The following is a 24213-nucleotide window of genomic DNA, read 5'->3' as shown; positions in this document are numbered from 1 at the left end:
TAAAAACCTAATTAAAATGAAATAATTTGCAATGCTTACCATTACACCTTTTGTTAATATCAAAGGATTGGTTCATCCCATTCACAGTGAAAGAGCTATATATTGAGATTTTTATTATATTTTATTAGCTAATTCCATGATGGCAGTTTTGAATATTTCAGTGGTTGCTTCTTCAGTAACTAATCCTACAAGTCTAATACATTTTATTTTATGAGGAAACTTTGCTATCATATGAAGTATCTTGCCAAAAATGCTGCTTGATGCCTACTTATGAAAGGAGAAACCTTTACACTGGGTTTTATGTTTATTCAGAAAGTTAAACATAGCTAAGTTTTCATATATTTTGAGGAAAACTTAAGTCTGTTAAGAAACCACAATCATAGGTATTACAAAGACCAGTCTAGAAGACACCACTTAAAAAAACAACTCAGTAAAGTCACTTTATCAGAGGAGCCTTTTCTGTTTTAAAACCACATCACACACTACACCAAAGAAGTAATTCCACTAATAAAACTGGAGCCATACAAATTCTCTTCAGATAAAGATGTCTACAAGACAGACTTGCTAGTGTCTGATGAAAAATTTAAGAACAGCATGGTATTCAAGGAATCTGCTTAATTATTGCCATCTTACTCTTGCAGGACTTTTTGTCTATGTATTCTGTATACTTTCAGGTGAAAAAAATAATTCATTTATTTTAACATCAGAAAAAAGCCTGCAGGTTTTCTACAAAGCAATCTATCAGAAGTATTACTGTTGAGTAAGGATAAGTCATTGAGCTGAAAACCAGACATTTAACACTAACAGTTTCTGCCAGGAAAGCATTTACTAACAGGAATTGAGGAACAAAAGCAACCAAAAATGCCTTTGCATCTGGAAATGGTTACCAAAATGGCAACTATGTATAAAGTAGCCCAATCACATAACCCTAAAACTTTTTTTTTTTCTTTTAAAAGCAAGTGTTACAAAAAATATTTGACACTTCCCCCTTTTTTTCCTAAAGCTCAAATATTTTAAACTTATAAATTAATTCAAAACTAACTAAAAGGGTTTTTTTTTTCCCTCCACCTTATTGTGACCTTTTGGAACTGAATTATATAGCATGTATACAGGTAAAAAATTAAATTTCAATCTAGCCAGCTCTAACACACAGCTCCTCTCCCCAACCAATTTTGATAGCATAGAAGCACAAAGAAGCCCAGTTTAGAGAGTCCACATGTGTTTAATCTTTGATTAATTGAACAAAAACCAAGCGCCTCCAGACATATTTCTTTTAATCACAGGAAAGATATCTTTTCAGTCGCTTTGCTAGGAGGAGAGAGTCAGCAGATGTGTGCCTGGTCCAAAGGGAATTTCTGTTTCTCTGGAGAACACAGTTTAAATAGGAGAGGAACAGACATGCTGACTATGCACTGCTTAACAGATGACGTAGAGAAGCATCTACCACCTCAGGGAGTGGAACGGGGCAGTTTTCAAATTAAATTTCTTTCAAATTCAAAGCGATCAGCTGAAATCAATTTACATACAGGATGCAAGTCCAGTCAGACAGTTCTCATCAAAACAGCTCACAGACACAAAGATGCAAATCTATCTTTGTCAGCAGTATGATCTCAAAGACAGGTTTTAACCTTATGACAGTAAAAAGAAAAAATAAAAATATATTTCTTCAAAATTTTAAGCACAGCTGATATTTTTGTTTTCTGGGGAATGGTAACTCAAATTAATATTTCATTAATATGGAGTATTGGCCAAATAGTCTCAATTTATATACAAAATTTATTGGCACAAAGCAAATTTTTTTCCAAATATTAAATCAGAAGCAAGGCTTTAAGAACTTCAGAAAAACTTTTTTTAAAGTGTCATACTGAGGAAAAAAGCACCAGAACAACCAATGTACTAGTCAGCATTTTACTTGTCTGACTTTATACTTCTGCCTACAGGCGTATGTCCTGTATCATCAGGAAATGGAAACACTTATAAAAATAGAAATGATCTTCACTTCATCTAGTTCTACCAAGATGTCTTGGGGGAGGGAGGAGGAGAGGGAGGAGAGGGAGGAGAGGAGGAAGTGGGGGAAGAAAGATCAAGAGTCTAAAGCAGAAATTTGGAGAAAATGTACTAGACACTTCTTGGATGAAAACACCATATAAAGACTCCCTTGGATCAGAGGAAGCTCACAACCAGGAAAAAAGAGGAGACAGCCAATGGTCCCAGGTAATTTGATAACTTGCATTAAGGAGTTCCCTCTGAACTCTGCTCAGTCTTTCCCAGCCCAGAGGCACACACACAGGCTAGAGAACTACTGAACAGCACATCACTTACTGCATGGGAAGGGAGAAAAAACAAGCATCAGACACTGAAAAACTGTGTCCTTTTCCCACTTCATGCAGTTAGGATATCTGCCTTTATTTGCATTTACACTTGATGTTAAGAGTCCAAATTGTCTTCCACAGGCTTCTGAATAGCAAAACTAAGTAAGCTTTGGTATCAATTCACTATGTTAGCTGGATTCAGGAAAAACATTTAAATACTTGTCTCAGGCTCATGCTTGATACAGTAGGACCCTTCAACCTGAACAATTTTGATTCAATTTTTTTCTTTGAAACTAACAACTTGATGATAAAATGTGCAAAGCAAAGCTTTCACCTCATTTGAAGAGCCAGATTCCCCAGTTTTGGTTCAAGGTTTCTGATAATCTTTTACCCATCAGAGCTGCCATTCCACAAAAAGACTGGCACCACATTGTTTGATTTATGAACTCATAGAGCTGCACAGCAATTTCTGGCAAGACTATAGAACGTCTAATTTTGCTTAATCATCCATCCCAGCGTGGACCCTGTAACATCCTAAATTACTCATCAGCTTAAGAATAATCTGTTTATTCACAGTATCACAACCCATCAAGAACTGTACTCCTAACTTCCTCTGTTCTGCATAGTTTCTGGGAAAATACAGGCATGTAAGAACAGTTTTCAGGCAAAGAGTGCATTATTTTGCCCTGATCTTGGCATGAGTAGACAGGGATTGAATAAGAATCTTTTATTTATGTGCTCTGTTTTCACAGTGGTTGAACCTTGTGTCATAGCATTTATGAAAAATTTTTGTTTTTTAAGTATCATTGTAATCCATTGACAGTAACACTCACCTGTGAACTGTTCTGATACAAAATTAGCTATAATGCTCAAATATGTTGACACACATCTGCAATCAAAGCCCTCTTAGTCTACTGCCAAAATCTAGTGAATCTTAGCACTTCAGATGTACTATGGAAGAGACTTCCAAACATCCCCACAGAACAACCAAAACTCTAAAATATGAATCTCATGATTTTTAGGACTTTTAAGAACTAACCTTAGAAATTTCTAAATACATACAAGTTGCATTTTAGATAATAAACATGGAAATTTACTTAATAATAGACTTAGACATAAAGAATGAAGTTCTGCCATCCCAAACTTACAAACTAACAGGCAGAAGCATATTTAAGCCATAGCTTTTCCAGTCAAGCCTCACTGCTTTAGTTTTCCCTAGATTGTTGTTTGGTTGTTGTTTTTTTTTTTTAAATCTCAAGGGGTTTTGTTTTTCTTAAATCTGTTTATTCCTTAATGCATACATTAACCTTGTAACCCCCTCTACAGCATGCACAGACAGTAATTCTGTTATTTTGTCCTTTATTTCATGAGTGCAGGCAAAAGACTCAAGGAAGACAGACGTTTTGTGATACCTTGAAACCAACCACACACATGAACCAAAGCCCTGACTTTTGTGAGACTCTGCCAAATAAAACTGTAAACAACATAAACAGCACATGCTTGCCATGCACATGGGTGCCTCAAATGATGGAAGTTCAGATATGTATCCAAAATGTTTTATTCTTTGTCATGCAGCTGAAGAAAGGAGGTTTTTGTCCCACTCTCTTAACGTGCCAATGATTACACATAAGGGTGATTTATACAAACTTATTGTTTGAATTTTGACACTATTGCATAACTTGCAGGTAACAATACAATGAATAACTCAGGAAGGCTGTATATTGCCCAAAATAAATGCAAAGTGAGAAAGAATTTTGCAGCTAATTGAGCAGCTCCTATTCTGCATAACAGTAAAATGAACTACAGGGAAGTCATCATTGATCTTCAGATTCTATAATCTTAAAACTGCAACAAAGCATTTTTAGAATTAGAGCCATCATCTAGTATGCACTGGAAATTACATTATGGTGATGACAAAGCTACACATGAAAGAACCATGCCAAATACCTTGGTCATAAATATACTCCTCTAAAATCTCATTCTGACAAGACAAGGTGTGAGGGGAAAGAACTTGCGGCAAAAGAGAAGTAAGTTTATCTCAGAGAAATATGATTTGAAAAACAGATTTTCAGAGTCCCTGACTAGAAAATATAACCAACTTCATTTTCATTTGATTTTTTTCTTAACAGCCCGAAAAATCTTTAGAGTGGAGAAAGGAAGATGAATATACCCCTGCAGCTATTGTTGCCACTCTCAAGATGAGTGGGCTTCTTCAAAATTGTTACTTAACAAACATGCACAAGATCCAGAGATAAAATTTTCCTCAAAATAGAAGAACATTTAAAAAAAAAATTAAACACTTGAAACAAACTATCACACACCAGTAATTGAATTTGTTCTTAATCAGGTGGATCCATTCACCAGACAATCCTGAGAGATTCAAACATGTGAAGTAGCTTGCAGCCAATTCCAGTCTGCTAATGCACTTTTTCAAAACTGCTTCTATTTCTCTACTCTGGAAAACGACTTTGTTTTCCAACTGTTTATGTGATAGCCAAAACAGTCTTCAGGCTTTACTCTGAGGATGAAGTATGATTCCACTTTCTTCTGCCACCTGTAAAAGCTGACATTTATAGAGAGAATTACCCAGCTTCATTTTGACAAGGACATGCCCTTTCCACTTCTTCAGGACCTTTCACCACCAGAGAACGTGTCACTGGTAGGCAGTAATCCAAAACCAGTTACATTCCCCAAAACAAAACATGGAGCTAATTTAAGAAGGTCTCAAGTGATCAAAAGGCTGAGTTCAGGAAGTCAGGAAGAGGGAGGGAAACAGACTTGGAGCAGCCTCAGTCTGGAGGATGCCTCCAGCCTGATTATCCCATCGCTCAGCCCTTCTGGGCTACAGTGCAGAAACTGCATGCTTCTGCAAATCAACTCTGAACACATACAGCCAGACTCCATTTCAAAAAGTTGTGGAAATGGGATTTCAAACACAGATGAAGCCAGTCAACTTAAAAAAAAAAAAAAAAAAAATCCCCCAGTTAAACAGGATCACTTGTTTGACTGATTTGTGATTCACATTTTATGCAAATTCATCTCCTTCCCATTTATCACAGATCTGAATTACAAAGAAAATGTCAAGTAATACTAAATTACAAAGCTTCTTTGCACAAAGCTGTGTAACAGAGAGTAGTTTTACTCATCTCCAAAGTTTCTGAAAGATTTTAATTCCTGAAATATCAAGTAGCTGGCTTAAGAACGTGTTTGGTAGATTTAGGATACCGCTCTCCACCAGCCAGAGCATCACCTTGTTTTTTAGGATTTTTAGGGGATGGGGCATGGTTTCAAAAAAATAACCAAAGAAACAAGCAAATACAGCTGCACAAATATTTCTATTTAAAATAAAATAGGATTATGGAGAAGATACAACAAATCCTTAATGCTGTGAGTAGACACACGACTCCTTCAAACATTCTGGGAGGGTCACAAAAGCCACAGATTGAATAAGAGACTTACTTAATTCAATTTGCTGATAATAAATGTTATTTAGGTCATGTTCAATGGTATTAATTTAGAACTAACACTATCATTACTTAGATATATATCAGTGGATGAAAATGCAACATCCTCTGGATTAAATGACATGCAAATGTCAATCAAGTCACCAAGGAGAGGCTGATGACAAGAAAGTGACAAAGCAGAGTGAAAAGCAGATGGAAAACCATCTTCAATTCTGATTTAAGTCACTACTCCCCTGTGATATTCAAATCTAAAGCAGCTCTGAAAGTTCTTATAATACCTGTGTATTTTAAAAAAGGTAAAACAGCTTTTAATACAGCGCAGTCTTCTGAAATCTGTAGCTTTGAAATCCCTCTACATTTCTTTGCAACTGTGGAATCTAAGCAGTGTTCTTAAAGAAGACGTCCACCTGACTACATAGGCAACAAATTCTCTTCATGGATTAATCTCAAAAGATGAGCATGGGAACTGCTTGAAAAGTTGAAAAATAATTGCATGAAGGCATAACAGACATGAAAACTTTAACATTAACCTGAATCTAAAGTCAAATGTACGACATCCATTGGAAAGCGAAGGAACTTTGTCTAACAATGTGTTACTATATGAGATGATGGAAGAAAAGTGCTAAAATTCCTATCACATTGTAAAACAAACTGGTGCAGACATGAACTGCCTCTTCCAGTCAAGAGTTTGCAGGTAAACTGTAAAACATGATGCTGTTTCCTGTTTCACAAATGTTTTTGGTTAAAATTGTAGCATCAAAGCATATAATGAGTCCTCTTAATCATCTTCTGTACTTTGTGTAAAGTAGAAACCAAACAAAGGCAATTTGACTCTGCAAACACACAAAAATTAAACTAGAACATAAGGATTTCTAAACAAGCAACTGTGTAAGACTACAGGCATACAAATGTAAATGCTCTGGGGCTTAGCACAGGTGTACTGAGAACTAAACAGAGCAGTTTGCTGATTTGCAGCAATCCGCTGTGAACACAGCTCCAGTTTATAATGATGATAGCATTACACCTATAACGCAGAGCTTTTTAATTTAATGCAAATGTATTCTGCCAGTCTTCAACTCTTTCCTTGTTCTTCACCTCTTCTGTGCTATTTAAAGTGGTTTGGTGCTATTGCACTGTCACATCACTACCTTTCTACTAACATAATAACCTTTGCTGGTAAAATTCATTGTCTACTATGTCCTGGTGTGCAAGTGAAACTGTATATCATTATACCTAAAAATCTTGTTTCCAAATATAGACTGTGACTTTTCTTTACAGCAGTGTTGCTGGTTATTTTTAGATAAAAGCCCTTGATACAAGGGCTAGTGAGATCCACTTTGAGGAGGATTAACAATTTAATGCTACATTATTTTTAAATGGTGTACATTTACACACTTTAAAGAAGTTGGTATTTTTTGTCTCAAGTGTTGGCAGAAGCTCTTAAAAAAAATTGTAGCAATATAAATATTTTGCATCCAGACCCTGTTGGTAAGACACTCTTCTATAATCACATGAAAACTATTTGAGACATATTTAATAACCATGTACTAGTTGAATTGATGCATGCACAGTGCATCAATCACTGAAGTCTACCTCACATTTCTGGGTTCTGATGAGAAGTTGTGGAAGACACAGAAGCACTGCGTGCACTTCACACATCGCCGCAAAGTACATCACAAACCAAAAGAACATGAAATAAGCACAGAACATTAAAACCCCTTCTAAGAACCAACATGAAGTGTTATAAAAGAAACAGCAATTAGATAAAAATCAAGATCTCAACCATTAATGCCCACTCAAAATTACATTTACAAGATACCAGATATGGCATTTGGGAGTAAGGAGTATGATTCAAACAGGTTACACATTTACTTGATAAGCATACTTCCAGCTACCCAGACACTGATTACTTTTATCAGTAAAGTGGTTAACAAGGAAACAGCATGATCTTAATCACGTATATCTATGCTGTTGTATGTGAAGCTTGAGATCTTTCTTGTGTAGTTACAAAAGTAGTTGGGATTGTCTTGAATGTGAGAGACCAGACAGAGGGCTCAAGCAGATGCACAAATTTATAGTCTATTTCCTTGGCCTGCTGTGAGACTTAGGAAAATCTGTAAACTTTTCTTCTAAAACTATACACCAATGGTGGCACTTAACCTATCTAAGAGATAGGAGCCTCTTCAGAGCTCCTTAACAACATGAATCATTCAGTCAACAGAGATCACTGTTTTCAGAGTGACTCACCCAGTTCTGTGCTGCTCTTCAAGAGGATACCAGGTGAATTGCTACACATTACAAAGGAAGCCTATAAAAGCCACTTCAAAACAGATATCTAACTTTGAATTACAAGGCTTCCTCTCATACTTTAGTACCCCCAAAACTGATTTTTTTTGACCTATGCTTGGCCCTCCAAACAAATGCTTAAACCACTTTAATGTACACTCTCTTCCTCTACAACAAGTAGAGTTTAAAGGACGCACAGGAAGAGATAAGTATTACAAAGTGATGTGAACATACTTGACTGCTCCTTCCGTTGGCCACTACTTAAAATCAGAGAGATAACTTTGTGAGCCAGTTCTTTTAGAGGAAAAAAAAATTAATTTTGTGTTTCTAAATCTGCCATTCCTCTTTCCAGAGCTTATTTGTGCAACAACAACTACCTCGTTAGATCAAATCCTGGCTATCTCCTGCCTCCTATTACACACTGTAAATTGCATGGTTATCTGGAGAGGAAAAAACATGTTTAAATTGAAACAAAGTATACAAAATCCTACAAACATAAAGCAATCATAATTTCACGGGAGCATAAAAGTAGCGAGAACGCACAAAATCATCTGAATTTCTCCAGTGATATGATACATCTCCTGACTCCCCTTCTATTTTCCTGTCTCTGTATAAATAATAATTAACCGTGTAATTCCTTCATTGCTTTCAAGTCACTGCCTCAGAGGCAGCTCACACTTATTTTTATCTTCAAATAACATCAAAGCAAGCGGCTGTTACCAAGGGGGGGGAGGAGGGAAATGCACTTACTTGCCACCTCCAGCGATGCATTATGACTTACAGCTTCCCCGAGGTAGTTCCTTGCCACACACACGTAGACCCCTTCGTCCGGCCGGCTCTTGCGCCCATGCACGATGCGCAGGAAAAATAAAGATCCGCTGGGCAGCAGCATCCGGTGGGAGCGCGGGTCATCCTTGTCAGTTTCCACCCTTTCCCCCCCCTTGTACCACTCGATGGTGGGGGTGGGCCTTCCCTCTGCTTTGCAGTTCAGAGTGGCTGGCTCTCCTTTGGAAACAATCAAGTCGGAGGGATGTTCCACGATCCGAGGCGGGAAATCCTCCTGTCGAAGACGGGAACCTGCAAGGTAAAACACAAAGTTGTCTTAGGAAATCACTGCCAGGTACAGTCACAGTGTTTTGCAAAACAGCTACTTGACCATCACCTCGCAGCACAGCATTTGACAAGAGCAGCTATTAACATCCTAAAGTACACAAAAGAAAACCTTAGTGCGCTTCACCAAGTGCAAGGTTCTCCCAAATGAGTATGTTCGAAAGCATTTTTTCAAGAGGGGACCTAATACTAGTGAACAGCCAGATTCCTAAATCACATCCATCTTTACATGGATCTATTCACGTACATAAATTTATACATACAAGCTTATGCACACCTAGAACTACAAAAACTAGTCCTACAGACACTCCACGGAGATCAGACCACCTCAACCAGCAGAACTGGTACTTCTAATCCATAATCCATAACCATAGCCAACCTCATGCAACCTTCTGGAAAGGCCATTAATTCATGCAATGTCTACAGAGTAACTCTAACATTTCCAGTGCCCACAGAGTTGTTTTATTTTCCTTGTACTATCATCTCTTATGTTCCGTAGTGAGCAGTGCCATATAAGTATAAATGCATGGAGGGCCTGGGTGCATCTTATGCTTTGTGCATCAGGGAAAATTTGTACTTTATAAAATTCTAGATGTTTCCAATCTAGACAAAATGGTGGTACCCAGCATAAAAGAAAAGTTACAAGCAAATAAGATACTCTCCTAGACAAGGTACTTCTAAACAAGATGCTCATCTAGAAAAGCATTCAATTTCACACTATTTAAAAATTCAAGCTGAAAACTTGCATAAAGAAAAGAAAAACCAAAAAAGAAAAACCAAACAAAAAACCCCAAAGAAACAAAAAGAAAGAAAACACTAAACAAATGAAAAAACCTAACCAAAAGCCCCAAACCCCCAAAAACCAAACAAACCACCCCAGTAATAGTTTGTATAGATATATTCCAAAGACAAATATGATAAGCTACCAGGTACCAAAGAATTCAAAATTGGCAACAAACACCTATTAAAACTTTCAAGGTTTTAAAATGTTGACTCAAATTCAAATTATTGTTTTCCTTATTTCTCTTTTTCTTGAAGCACAACTTTGCCATGGATAAAAATTAGTCTCTTGAGTCACTAATTCCTGATTATTAAAATTTCAGATGCCAAGATTCTTTATTAACATTAATAACATGGGGTTTGAACAGCTGCGAAGCACCAGAAACACAAGATCTATTCACTGCAGGTTAATAGACCATAAACTGATGTGGAAACAGGGAAAGGAGACAAGAGGAGAGGTCCAAGGATTGCTGTTTTAAATATATGCTAAATATATAATACAGATATATACATATTTTTATATATGTATATAAAATAAAACTATCCTAAAATGTACAATTTTCATTTTATTTCACATTTTCTTCACCTCAAGATAATTAAATGCTCAGCTAATCAGCTAGCACTACGACACACTCAAAAATCTGTCAGTATGGCCAGGCTACATTGAAATACATTTGCATTCTGTATGTAGCAAAACAGGGTAGTTTTTACATGAACATTACTGATCATTAAATTGATCACAAAACATTTCCAACAGCAATAAACCTCCTCTTCAGATAAGGTTTGGGTAGAAAAAACAGAAGCCAGGGAGCTTCCAAACCCTTCTGCTGGCCCAAGCCTGCACCAAAGACAAATTTCAAGCACCACCTCCAAGAGGTTTGGCACAAACCAAACCCAGTGAAAGGAGAGCTAAGAGCACAAGAAAATTGTGCCAGTCAGCACTGGTTTTTGCAGCAGCTAAAAAAGCCTCTAATAGACTTCTGTGCTCCCTGAAAACACATCTCAGTCACTGCAAAGCTGCATCTGTGTCTACTCATCCCAAACTTTTAAACAGCTTTTGTGAAAAGCCCCTCATTGAACACTTCTGCCCTCACAAGTGTGTTGGCCAATTTCAAATCTCTCTTTCCAAGGTAAAAATGTCTAGAGAGGGATTAAAAACCTTATTTTGTTTATATTTTTACTCACTTCCTATGTAATTCCCAAGGAAAGGCATTGAAACAAAGGATTACAGAGCTAAAATCAATTGCTCTTAAGACACTCTGGAAAAATAAAAAGACAATTTCAATGTAAGATGTTTAAAAGGCAGTTAAGAAGTCTTTTAAAAACCAAAGTTTTGACATATGCTAGTATGCACCGTGTTTGTATTTTCACAGGCAATTCTAGCTAGCCAGCACACAATACAGTACAAGCCTCCTATTGTTTCTGTCAGCCTGGCCCAGACCACAAATAAATGAAATACCATTTTCTGATATATTGTATGCAAGCTTTCCACACTGACATTTAACTGGCTGTACATGTACTTCAAGCACTGTACAGAATGAAAGCATAAAGACTGACCTCTAAACTTTCTTGAAAACTGAGACTCAAAACCCTAGGCGGGGAAAAAAAATCCTTCAGTATCATCCAGCAATGCTTATATATATTTTTATCTTTGCTGGATAATACTGGAGAAGATAAATAACAGAGATGTCTATTTTTTTTTTTTAAATAATCTTAGCATTTTAAAAAGTAACATTCCTCTAGCAAATTTCATAACACTGCTTAGATCAGAAAGGGACAGAAGTTGCATGATTAGTTGACTGGCACATAGTGAGCAATAAGCACAGCTTTAGTGACAACTGCCTGAGGGGTATAATGGCCTTGACAACCAAGTTATAATCTTTCTACATATCTACACTTTTTCTTTTTTTTTTTCATCTTCCTTTTCTTTCAGCTAGTTATTTAAGCTGCATTTATGTTTTATTGAGAAGAAGCAGCTTCAATTATCAACATAAATCTTAAGAGTGGGCACCTATCCTATAATTTTCCTGTCAAAAATCCTTCCCAGAAGATGTTTGATTAAAAAAAAAAAAAAAAAAAAAAAAAAACCTCCAAAAGCTGAGCACCTAATGCATATTGGATCTGCCATTAAATACACAACAGAGCTGCTGTTTCTTTTCCCCAAAGATGACAGCACTGGGTTATAAGAACTAACCAACTTGTGTTCTCTTCTTTTATTATGATTCAAGTCTTTCATAAAAAGTCAATTGGATACCACCAATTAAAGTACCCCATACTAATTATTTCATGCTGCTGCTTAAAAGAACAATTTATGAAATCATGTTACCAGTTTCTGGAAACCATTGCGCTGCGCCACAACAATTTTTACAAGAATTCAAACAACGACATAAACAGATGTGAAGGTTCAAAGAAAACTTGCATTAGATAAATGACAAACTTGTAGAAGCTAAGATTTGCCTTTATTCCCTTAAAACATCCTGTTGGTAGCATAATAAAACAAAACTTATTGATAAACAGCAGGGAGTGTACTTAAATACGAAAGCTGCTGATATCAGGGGTTCAAACACTGTGTATCCCTTGTGTACAAACACGTTCTCCTTTGGAGGAAAACAAGAAAAAGTTTGTGCTGTTGGAACAAACTGCACCAGTCCATCTAAACCTGAGCTCAGATGGACATGGAAAACCTCATTTCCCAAGATCTATATATCTAAATAGTAATTTATCATAAGTATTGAAAAATACTGTGTGACAGACTGTATGTATCCTTAGCCAAATTCCTAAGGGCCAGTATACTCTTGGCCCTGTTTCTTTTCCATTCCACAAATACTGCATTTAACATTGATTGAACATTTAAAAGAGCACAAGAAGCTTGCTCTTTTTTTCTCTGTACTGAAACCCTATGTAAGATCTGAGTAACTGGCCTAATTGCTATCAAAGTTATTAGTGAAATGCTAACAAACAGAACCACAACTTAAGAAGACGTATTAGGAGATCCTTGCAAAAAATTATGCTTCACCAGATCATAAGAGCTCCCCCAATTCCCCAGTGTTTCCAGCACTAAACCTCTTTCAGAAAGATTTTCAGAAAGTGGAGGGGAGTATCGTTGTGGTTTTATCTAAGTTGACTGGAAAGATGCTCCATAAGTCTCACACTCCAGTGGTTAGAAATCTTTCCCTAATCTGCAGGTTAAACATACCCCCAAACAGTAAATACCTTGTTCTTCCTGTGCTGGAAGTGCCCTATAATTCAGATCTCTCCACAAACTTCTTAGACTTTTATGCCTTTGACTTGCAAATTGCAACCTTTTTCTTTTTTACCAGCCTCTTGGATTCTGTTTGGTTGCTGCTCTTAGAAGTCATAAAACTAATTTCATCTGGTTTTCCCCTCATAAGATTTGCTCACCTTTTCCTTGTCTAAAATTCTCGTTTATCCTTTTTGAAGATGGAAGACCCAAACGACACACACTCCAGAGGCAAGCAGACTCTGAGTACTATTTCAAGCACACAACATCACATCAGGCTACAGGGCAAAAATAACCAAAGGATAAATCAAAGTATTTTTCTGAAAGTGGCTTTTCTGCCCCTATACCTGCAGCTAACCTACTGAGTTTGCTTTGTTGCACACACAACAAATAATTTTCAACAGAAAAACAACAGAACTAGAAAGATCCACTGAGATTTTGTCCCATTCATTTTCTTTTTCTCAACTTCTCCATTCTTTAATATTCCTACTCTTTGTATACTACCCTTGTGCAGCTTCAACAAAACGCCCGATTCCCTGAGCTTCGTAGCCTACAAGAACTGCATACTGAAAAGCAATTATTTTGACATTTCCAGGTTTATAGCTATCCTTTCATAACCAAAGACATGAATTAATAAAGACAGTAATGCTGTGCCTATTTGGATTTTCCCAAAATAGTTACACCAGAACAGAAATTTCATTGTCTAATTCTATTTTGCTATAAAGCAAAAGAGTAAAAACTGCACTTAACTGATATTTCTGAAACACTGATTGGAGAATAGCATTAGTATCACTTTGGACTGAGGAAATGGGCCTTTGACACAGTTTTATTTATAACAGCTGTTCACTTCTAACACCTGAACACTAAACACATATTCTAGAAAAACAAAGTTACACTTTTCACCTAAATCCTGCCATTACTTTACACAGTTGTAACTTCTCTAAAAGGATGCCACCCTTATGAACAAAAAGGTCCCCCTGCAAGTGAGGGAGTATTTGTACACTAAGGAGGAAAAGGCATAGTTGGAATGTTACAGCACTGTCACATCAGCTGATTAATGCCCACCTGGGACTGCAGGTTTATTGAAATGCATTTCAAGACATGGTAAATGGTTCCAAACACTGATTTGGGAATAGGTCCAGTTCTTTTCAAGAGATACCATAAAATGTGACAAGCAGGGCTCTCACTTTGGATCAGCAGAACCTGCAGTTATCCTGTGCCTTCCCAATGAAGAGAAATGCTCTATTTCTTTTTCTGAGAACACAGTGGAAAACAGGTGAGCAAGAAGTAAATAAAAAGAAAAGCCCTGAACACTACCTGATCACTCCTACCACAAAACCACAGTGAGGTTGCCTGAAAAAGAAGTTGTTCTTATTTCAGTTTACATCACCATGTCAAGGAATCCTTTTGTTTCCCTCCTCTAATTGCTAGTGAAATTTCATTGATAGAAGAAATTATTAATATATTTTCTTTTTAATTATTTCTCCTACTAAGGGATATTTTTTGGGTAAGCAAAATAATTTGCATTAAAAACAAAATCTGATTACAAAATGTGGGCCATGGCTTTTAAAATAAATCTGTAGATATCCACAAAACATTTTTCCCACTCAAAAGACAGCAACAAAAAACACTTCAAGGTTAAGACACCATGAATTACAAATGCATTTCTGTCATAGCTACCACACTATCAGGAGATGTCAGAAACCAGTAATTTACTGTACACTTATGGGGAAAAAAAACTAGGGTAATGACAGAGTGCCTGGAGTTTTAAGCCACGTCTGTCTGTCTCTTTGAAATAAGAGATTAAATGGGAGCTGTACTAAAAATGCCTCAAATCCAGACTGATCTCGTGCCTGGCTCTTACACTGAGAGATGTAACCCAAACACTGGAAGCCACAGACATTCAATTTACACAATATTCATGGCCTGGTCAACTGAACAGGAGTTAGTTGAAGTATTGTAGCAATAAGCTAAATAAAAAAAGGAGAAAAATAATTTTGAAAAAGTTTATATATCATGGGTGTAAATGGTTTGCTTGTGTTCTTCTGGACATATGCAATTAGGTCAGAAAAAGCCATGACTTCTAAGCAAAAAAATCTTCTGGAAAGCTGTACACTATCTTTTAGTTATTTAAATACTCTGCCTGGTGGGTATGGGGGAAAAAAAAATGGCAAATACTGCATTGCTCAGATATTAACACTGAGTCTCCATTTTAGTTCCTAAAGACATATTTCCCAGGAGATGCTAAGAGAGACTTGCTCTCTGAAATAATCACTTTTAACAAAGAAGTCCAAAGTGGCAACAGTAAGAGTCATGCTTTAAACCAAAATTAAATTCAACTCTTCCAAATTGCTCTTGAACAAACCACTTATTTTCAAGAGACTCAGCTTTGCACTCAATCTTTGTTACATGAACACATGCTACTGCTTTGTGCAGCAGTTAGCATAAATAAGTCCTGACCTGGTTATTCATTAAATTAGCTAGAATATAAATTTAAAATACTAATATTTATATTGCACCATGTAAGAGGCTGACATTTACATAAAACCCCAGGCAATAGCTAATGTTCCCAGGGTAAGAAACTGGTCAGTTTTTTTTTTTCTTTCCCTCCGTCATGCTTCCTGGTAAGATACTTATCTCATCTGACTTTGGTAGATACTGTAATTATCTGATGTCACTATCTAGGGCACTCACTTTAGAAACTAAAACTCCTTCAACAAAAACAACAACATCCCACACCAAACTGGAAAGCTGGGAATAGTATTTTCCCTTAAGGGAAACGTTAATGAAATTACAGAAATACTTTCATTAATAATGCAAAATCAACTATGACCCAGTCAGCAACTCCACTATACTCAAAAACAACAACAAGCACAATGGTAATAAAGTCTATTTCATTATTTCTTTTTGTCTTTGAAAGGGCTGGAGTAATGCTGGGAGGTATTTTCTACACTGGGATTGAGAAGTGCACTAGGACACGACTGAGAATGGCTGAACTGTACCTGAAGGCAAGCTCCTCTTTGGAGATTTGGGTGTGACAAGCTGGCAGTGACCACGCCAAAGTGCAGGGTGAGTGAGTGAAGCAGTGGGGTCAGGCAGGTACACAAAGAGTGTGACACAGTGGGAGCTGCACAGGCCCTGGGATGGCTGTCAAGAGCATGAGGAAAAGAAGTGGCAAAGGATTATGGAAAGGATGCAAATGTTAAGTAGAGCTGAAGTAAAGAGCAACTGGAATACCACTAGGGAAACAGATACCTTATATTGTATAAGTATATAAGGTATTATATAACTATATAAGGTAACAGGACTTGATGAAAATGATGGATAAGTCTGTGGAAAACAGAGCTGGAAAGATACTGAAAAAGACCACTGGTTAAGCACAGGAATGGGGACACAGTGGGAAGATCTGGGACAGCTCAAAGCAATTACTTCTGCCCTGCCGTCCTCCTTCCCTGGCAGATGGCATTCCCTACAAAGGCAGGCCTGACAGCTCTGATCAGCTGTCAGCAGCTTGAGAAGAAAAGAGAGTAAATGGAGAGTGTGGGGACTGAGGCTGCTGTGAGTCACATCAGAATTGCCACTTCCAGGGCTTGGTTTTCTATTGAGCAGGGAGAGAGGGAAGATTAGGAAACAAAGAAGAGGCAGTCAGGCTCTCCTCCATCTTCAATCCTTCTCCTCAGCCATGATTCATCCCGGACTGGAAGAGTATCTCATTGCCTGTGAACCACTGGTTTGCCACTTGGGACAGGAAAACAGAACTTGGAGAAAAACAATGGGAGTGCACCAAAATCAAAGGAGAACTCTTAGCTGAAGGGACCAAATGAACTTCCAAATGAGTGACAATGCCTAGGAATCAGAATTTTGTAGATACATTATATAAACTATAATAACACTAATATAGTAAAATATTTTATGTATTTTCTTCACATATGTGTTGATAAATCAGATATCAGACATACTGATGCAGGAAATTTTTACCTCACCTATAGGTTTGTTTGTTTGTTTCTAATCCATGTCAAAGATTTCACCTACTTGTGACACAATTACAGCACATTAGGATATTTTATTCCAAAGCTTAATCTATAAAGATTTATTACTAAAAATCTAAAAAATATCCCTTTGGATGATCATACTCATTCACAAAAACAGATGTAAATACATTCATTGTTTTGGGGTTATTCTTTTTTAAAATCACAAAAACAAACACAATGCTTTCTCTTTACAATATTTCAGATGGGTTGCCCCACATTCTTCCACACTTTTCAAAGTCACCTCCTACCATGCTTCTAAACTCAATTCCATTTCCACATTTCAGTGTGAGATTGAATCTGATATTGATCAACTGCATGTTCAGATGTCTGAGATGCTGAGAGAAGGGAAAAAGGATCCTCATTTCTGCAGGGCTATTGGGAAGCCAGAGAAACAGCAACTCTCAGTCAGACCAGGGATTTTCTCAGCCATGCCAGGGAACATTGCTCAACTCTGAAGCAACACAAGGACTGTAACACAGCACTCCTATGCTGTGCCTCGGCCCACTTTGGTACATCTCATAAAACTGATATTGCCTTTTTTTTTTTTTCTTGTTCCCAAACTGGATTTAAAGAGAAATGTGATTATTCAAAACACCTGTCCAAAATTGTCCATTTTAGGATTGTAAATCTGTTTGAGATGCAAGGGGGAATAAAACATCAAAACTGCTTTCGTGAATCCAAATGTTAGGTGTTTACAGGAGAGGTATGCCAGCTCAGAAATAGGTCTGAATTTAAATATTTAGTGGTTAATTAATTTAGAAATTATTAACAAGGGAAAAAAAAATTATTTTTAAGCAGTTTAATTTCCCTGTTCTTGTTATTATTTTAATGGGCTAAAAATTTGAACCAAAACACCTTTCTTTCCTTCCATTTAATACATCTGACTTCTTGTATGGCATTAAGTTAGGACAATTACAAAAAGCCCCGATATTCTGATTACAAGTTGCTACTCATGTAACAAGACTGGCATGTTTTTGTTTCCTATGGAAGGATGAAAGTTTAAATCTAAATTAAAAAAAAAACAGAATTAGTTTTGTACACTTTTATAAAATGTACAGATCAGTAAAAATTAAACTATTTTATCACAGTTTAAAAAATTTCAATCAAATAACGTCTAACTGAAAACTTGTCTATCCCTACCCTTTTTAAATACATACTTTTATTCAAATATAAAGTTAAGTAATTGAACAGAAAAAGCATGAAATATAACATGCTTTTAGGCAAAAGTAATAAATATCTTCTCTCAACTTACTCTGCATAGCAATCAACATGATATTCACTGCAGAATGACTGACTATATTTTTTCATTCCTACTTTTCCCCAACAAAAAGATTTGTCAAAACAGCAAAATTTCACCTAAGTAAAACTTCTATCCATCAATGCCATTAAAAATAATATTTTTCTGAGAAACACTGTAAAGTTTTCTCTTTGACTGTGTTTTAATTTCTTGTCTCCCAAGGGGCCAGAAAGTAACAGAATCACAGAATCTTTTGGGATGGAAAAGACCTCTGAGATCATCAAGCCCACTTTATGAATGATCTCCACCTGGTCAACCAGACCATGGCACTGAGTTCCATGTCCATTCTTTCCTTAAACACCTCCAGAGGCTGTCACTCCATCACCTCCCAGGGCAGCCCATTCCAACATTTAAGGTGGAATTTTTTCACCCTTTCAGTGAGGAAATTCCCTCTTATGTCCAGCCTGAACCTACACGGGTGCAGCTTGAGTGTGTCCCCCTGTCCTGTCACTTGTAACCTGGTAGAACAGACCAACCCCCACCTGCCTGAAACCTCCTGCCAGGGAGTTCTAGAGAACCATAAGGTCTCCCTTTGCTCCTTTTCTCCAGGCTAAACACCCAAGCTCCCTCAGCTGCTCCTCCCCAGACTTGTGCTCCAGACCCTTCCCCAGCTCTGTTCCCTTCTCTGTGAGCACAGAATCAATCCCAGCACACCAATTTCTTTCTTGTTTTAAGGGGCCCAAAAGCGAACACAGCACTCAAGGTTGTGACCTTACCAATGCTGAATACAATGGGAGTCGACTGGGTTTGGTTTTTGTTCTTTAAAGGCTTCTTTGGTCCCAAAAATCAAACTGAGAAACCTGAAATCTTCCACACGGCCAATTCTTTTGCCATTGTTCCCACTTACACCTTTGCAAAGCTCAGCTGAATCCAACTGCAGGTGAATGGCATCACACAGAGAAAGCCACATTCCAGGGCTTCCTTAAATGAACAAAAATAAGGGCCCAGAGGACTCATGCACTGAATTTTCTTATGAAGAAGCATTATCATCTTGAGGTCTGAAGTCCTTTTCAGCATGACTGCTGAAAAACCTAGTGAGAAATTATTAAAAATGTCAACCAACATCTCTGCCACCCCTATACCTTTCCAGCTGGATTTCAGTTCTGGTTGAGTGAAGATGGTACAACCACCTGAATACACCACAGAGAAGACTTCATTCAGTAGCTAAAACCAGGCCTCTATATCAAACTGACAGAGAAAAAACACATACTTATCAAGTTGTTTCTGGTGAAAGAAATGGTAAAAAGAAATACTATCAGATTATTTTCCTGAATATTCATAGAGGATTCTTCAGCAAACTTGTGGCTAATAGCCTGGGTGTTCAGCAGTCTGAAGTGTATTTAAACATGTAAAACAAAGCTTTTGAGATGTTCTATATGATAGGCACACTCAAGTAAGATATTTAAATAACACCAATTTTCAGCAAGTTATTGACTTTTTCAAGACAAAGTACTGAACCACAATTTCAGGGATAGTTGTCTGAAGTCATTTATACTTTAAAGAAAACAAAATATTTTAAATGGCCTTTTAAAGGATTAGTAACAAATCCCTAGAGGAATGCAGCCCACCTCAGTCAATTTTCAACCTTAAAAGCAAATTTTGACATATCCAGAACATTAATGAAGACAATGTTTATGCCTTACATAGCATGCTAAGTGTGAGAACTCTACAGATAAAAATGCTGTCCAATATATACTGAAGCTCATAATGGAACGTAAAAAGAAGTTGAAAAATAGCAGTAGCTTATTGTTGTGGATGATAAGATTTAAATAAATGAAGTACAGTTTTAAACTAAGAGAAAAAGTTAAAAAATAATTATTTCATTAAAACAAAAATGTCAGGGGTCTATTTTCTATGATTTTAATTATTTTATAATTATTTTTTAAAAGCTAGCTTAATGACTTTGAATAACTATTATTAGGGGTTCTGGTGAAAGAATCAGTACTGAGAAATACAGATCAATATTCAGCAGTCATAAATAGAAAAAGGAAGGAGAAGAGAGAGGTAAGAGAAAAACAGCGCTACACAATCACAAGGCTGAGTCAAAAGCAGAGAGGAATACTCAGGCATGGGAAAAGACAAAGACCTCAAGAGCTCTGTAGAGCTGTGCACGAAGGAAAGAAACAGTAAGTGAAAATGAGAAGAATGGAGCTGTGTGATTTGAGAAGATTTTAATGCATAATATAACATCAACACAAGCAAGCAGGCAGAGGTTTGTGTGGTTTACACATATAAATGCAAATGCTGACAAAGCCTTCAAAATCTTAAAGGAGAATAGCTTTTGAAAACAAGGGAAAATAATGATTATTTTTATTATTACTTCAAGCAACAATCACCATGACAGGGGCGAGGGTTCAAGCAGCAAAGAATACTAGGTTATTGCCAGAAACAAATAAACCTCAGAGGAATCCGAGTGCCCAGAAATACTATCTTTCTTTTTTTTTCAACTTTATCAACAGCTCTGGTAGAAGAGATTACTTGTCTGCATCAGGCTTGTTTCACTAGTTAAGATATCCCCACACAGAGAGGCAAGTGGAAAAACAGCAGCAGCCACCTATAAAATCAGGCAGCTATATTACAAGAATTCAATTTAGTGTGTTCCATCAACTCAGGAAAGCCAGTCAGTCTTATTCTCCAGTCTGCAAGACTCTACGGTATGATTATATAATGGAGTTTCTCTTCCAACAAATTAAACTGTATTTTTCAAGAATGTAGAAATGCTGATTAAAAAAAAACCCCAAAAACTACTTATATTCCTATAAAGAAACAAATATTATCTTATGTACAAGTATCTCTGCTTAGGATTAAGGTACTGCTTCTATTGTGCAGAGAAGCTACCTGCTCATTAAATTTGTAATAAACTGGAGAAGAACTCCTATGGGAGAACTCCTTTCTCCCACAGTTACTCCATGCAGGATTTGGTCAGTGTCTCCTGAGAGGTGGAAGTTGGCTATGAGCTTTACTGCCAATATGTAATATAAACATCACTACAAACTCACACTGCTCAAGCAGCTACATCCATCACTGCTACAGCACTGTCCAACACGGGTGGGCAGGTGGGTACAAGGAACTTGAGGATTTGTTTGGTTTTATCCTTGCAAAGCATGATCCAAGGTTTTAAGCATCCCTTTTTTTTTTTCAATAGGGTTTTCAAGGCTAAACTACTTTTTTGTATCTTGATTATAATTACAACATACTTTCCAAATGCTAAAAGGCAACCAGTATACAGATTTTTCCACTTTGTGTAAAGAGCTATTTGAAACAAAACCCTAAATTAAGGCTTCCTGAAAAGCTGAAAGCCTTCAGTGGGACTAATTAGACAGAACCACTAGGCCTTGAGGCTCACAGCTGCTCACCAGTACCCTCTGCAAAGACTGAGAATTAAACACATGGTTAGGGGCCTAAATTGATTAACGGGCATCAGTTGTTCCTCCTCTACAGGTAAAGCCCTAATATCAATCTTTTTATTTTCTAATATACCATTATATGACTAATTAGTAGGCATTATGGCACATCTATCAGTTTAAATGAATTTTTAATGACAATTAATCTGCCCTTTTTAAAAATTCTTACTTTAAATAAATGGGAAATTCTCCCCTAGTGTTTTGATTAAAAACAAAAGCTAAGCAGTGCTAAAAAAAAGTCAATTAAAAATGAATGGATCTTTTAGTGAGAGACTGTACTGCAAATTGTCAGTCCTCTACATGTTACACAGGAATTCTACTCTTAATTTGTTCTGTAATTTTGTGGTTGCTGCAAGTATTTATAAACTAGTATATCTGCATTAGGAATGCCACACTGGAATAGTTACAGGACTTTACAAACAGAAGTGAATTGTAAGCAGTCGAGATACACAGGACAGATTAGACAGTATTCGATTCTTCACAAGGACTGTGGTAAACCACTCACTATCAAGACTATCAGGCAGGAAACACCGGGGAAGGACTTGGAAATCTTTATTTCCATCAACCGCATCAATCTGCCAACACAGCACACCATCATCACTGGAGAAACATTTTCATCAAGGGAGCAACTAATTCATCAACTTTGAAAACAATGATCCAACAAAACATAAATGAAGAAAATACCACTGCTTAAGACTTAGAAGAAGGGAAGCAAAAAGTCTCAAAAATACATCAGCCCAAATCCCATATTTTATCGTTGGGCTTCAAGGATAGCTCAAAGCACTCACAAAAGACTGTGTGCCACTCAACCCCACGTTCTTCTTTCAGCTCAAGAGTGATGTGGGTGAAAAGCCACTCCATGTCCTCTCATGATAATACCCCTAAGGGAAACCACTTTATGCAAACACCAGGTGCATGGCCTTGACAGTATTTTCTTTTTAAAGTATCTATATATGAATAAATCAAATTTGAATTTTTCTATTAGGTACATGTAACGCCTACAGAGTGCAGAGGAAAGACAAAATGACTCATTATGAAATATTTTTTTTTAACATTCTAAGCAGAAAATTATGTAGAATTAGCCTGCTTGGTGTGAAACCATCTTACCAAGCCAAAATCAAATCTCTCATTTCTTCATGCCTTGCCACTTTAGTAATGGTAAATTAGTCACTTCCTTCCACCTGGAATGAGCAGTCCATAGACTTCAGGTGTCTTTGGTGTGTTTAAGCCCTTTCCTTTAAAACCAGACAAGAATACTTATTCCAAGAAGGATCTGAGAAAGGTGATGGGAAGGCTGTTTGTATCAACAATTACAGAATGGAAAGTTTCTCCTCCTCCAAGGGTATTGATAATTTTTACATAAGGCAATTAAAACACCAATTCTTGAAGAAAGCAGTTCTGACTTGTCTTCAAAACCCAATCTGGTAGGTCTGAGAAGTTACAGAACGTGATAGTGGATGGAATGTCCTCAAGATCATGAGAAACATAAGTAGGCACATGGGGAACATGAAGCTCAGGGGCAGCCTGGGCTGCAGTGACCATGAAACGGGGGAGTTTGAGATCCTTGGGACAGCAAGGAGGGTGAGAAGTGCACTCACTACCCTGGATTTCAGGACAAAAGAGGGTCTTTCCAAGAATCTCCTTGGTAGAGTGCCAGGGGGATAGAGCCTTGGTGGGAAGAGAGAGCTGGAAGACACTCAAGGATTGCCTCCTCCAGGCTCAAGAACAATGCACCCCTACAAAGAGAAAGTCAGGGAAGATTGCCAGGAGGTCTCCGTGGATTAACAATGAGCTCCTAGACAAACACAAAGAGGTAGCTCAGTGAGGGTGGAAGCCGGAAAGCAGCCTGGGAGGAACACAGAGTAATTGTCTCAACAAGCAGGGAGATCATTAGGAAAGTTAAAGCGCTGGCAGAAGCCAATCTGGCCCAGGAGACCAACAGGAACAAAAAAACTTTTTAGGTATGTCAGCAATAAGAGAAAGCCTAGGGGAAGTGTTGAGTTCCCTCAGGAGGAATATGGGACACCTGGTTACCCAGGAAATGGAGAAGGCTCAGGAACTCAACAATGTTTGGCTCCAGTCTTCACTAGCAAGTTTTGCAGTCACACTGCCCAAGTTGCAGAAGGTGAAAGCAGGGATTGGGAGAATGAAGTCCCACCCACTGTAGGAGAAGACCAGGTCTGAGAATGTCAAAGAAACCCGAAAGTGCACATGTCCATGGGACCTGAAAAGACACATCCACAGGTCCTGAGGGAATTGGTGGATGAAATGGCTGAGCCACTATTCAT

The 24213-nt window shown here is 37.3% G+C and overlaps 1 protein-coding gene across 1 annotated transcript in view; it reads right to left on the bottom strand.

Annotated features, from left to right (window-relative positions):
• The window catches only part of ROBO1 (roundabout guidance receptor 1), a 595330-nt gene that overhangs the window by 242745 nt on the left and 328372 nt on the right, over window positions 1-24213 (bottom strand). Inside the window, exon 3 of the mRNA XM_059872698.1 lies at window positions 8813-9139. Within this exon, the coding sequence (XP_059728681.1) occupies window positions 8813-9139 (327 nt within the window). The remainder of the gene's footprint in view (window positions 1-8812; window positions 9140-24213) is intronic.

Source organism: Haemorhous mexicanus, chromosome 2 (genome assembly GCF_027477595.1).
Source record: "Haemorhous mexicanus isolate bHaeMex1 chromosome 2, bHaeMex1.pri, whole genome shotgun sequence".
Classification (NCBI taxonomy): domain Eukaryota; kingdom Metazoa; phylum Chordata; class Aves; order Passeriformes; family Fringillidae; genus Haemorhous; species Haemorhous mexicanus.
This window is presented reverse-complemented; position numbering and strand designations above follow the sequence as displayed.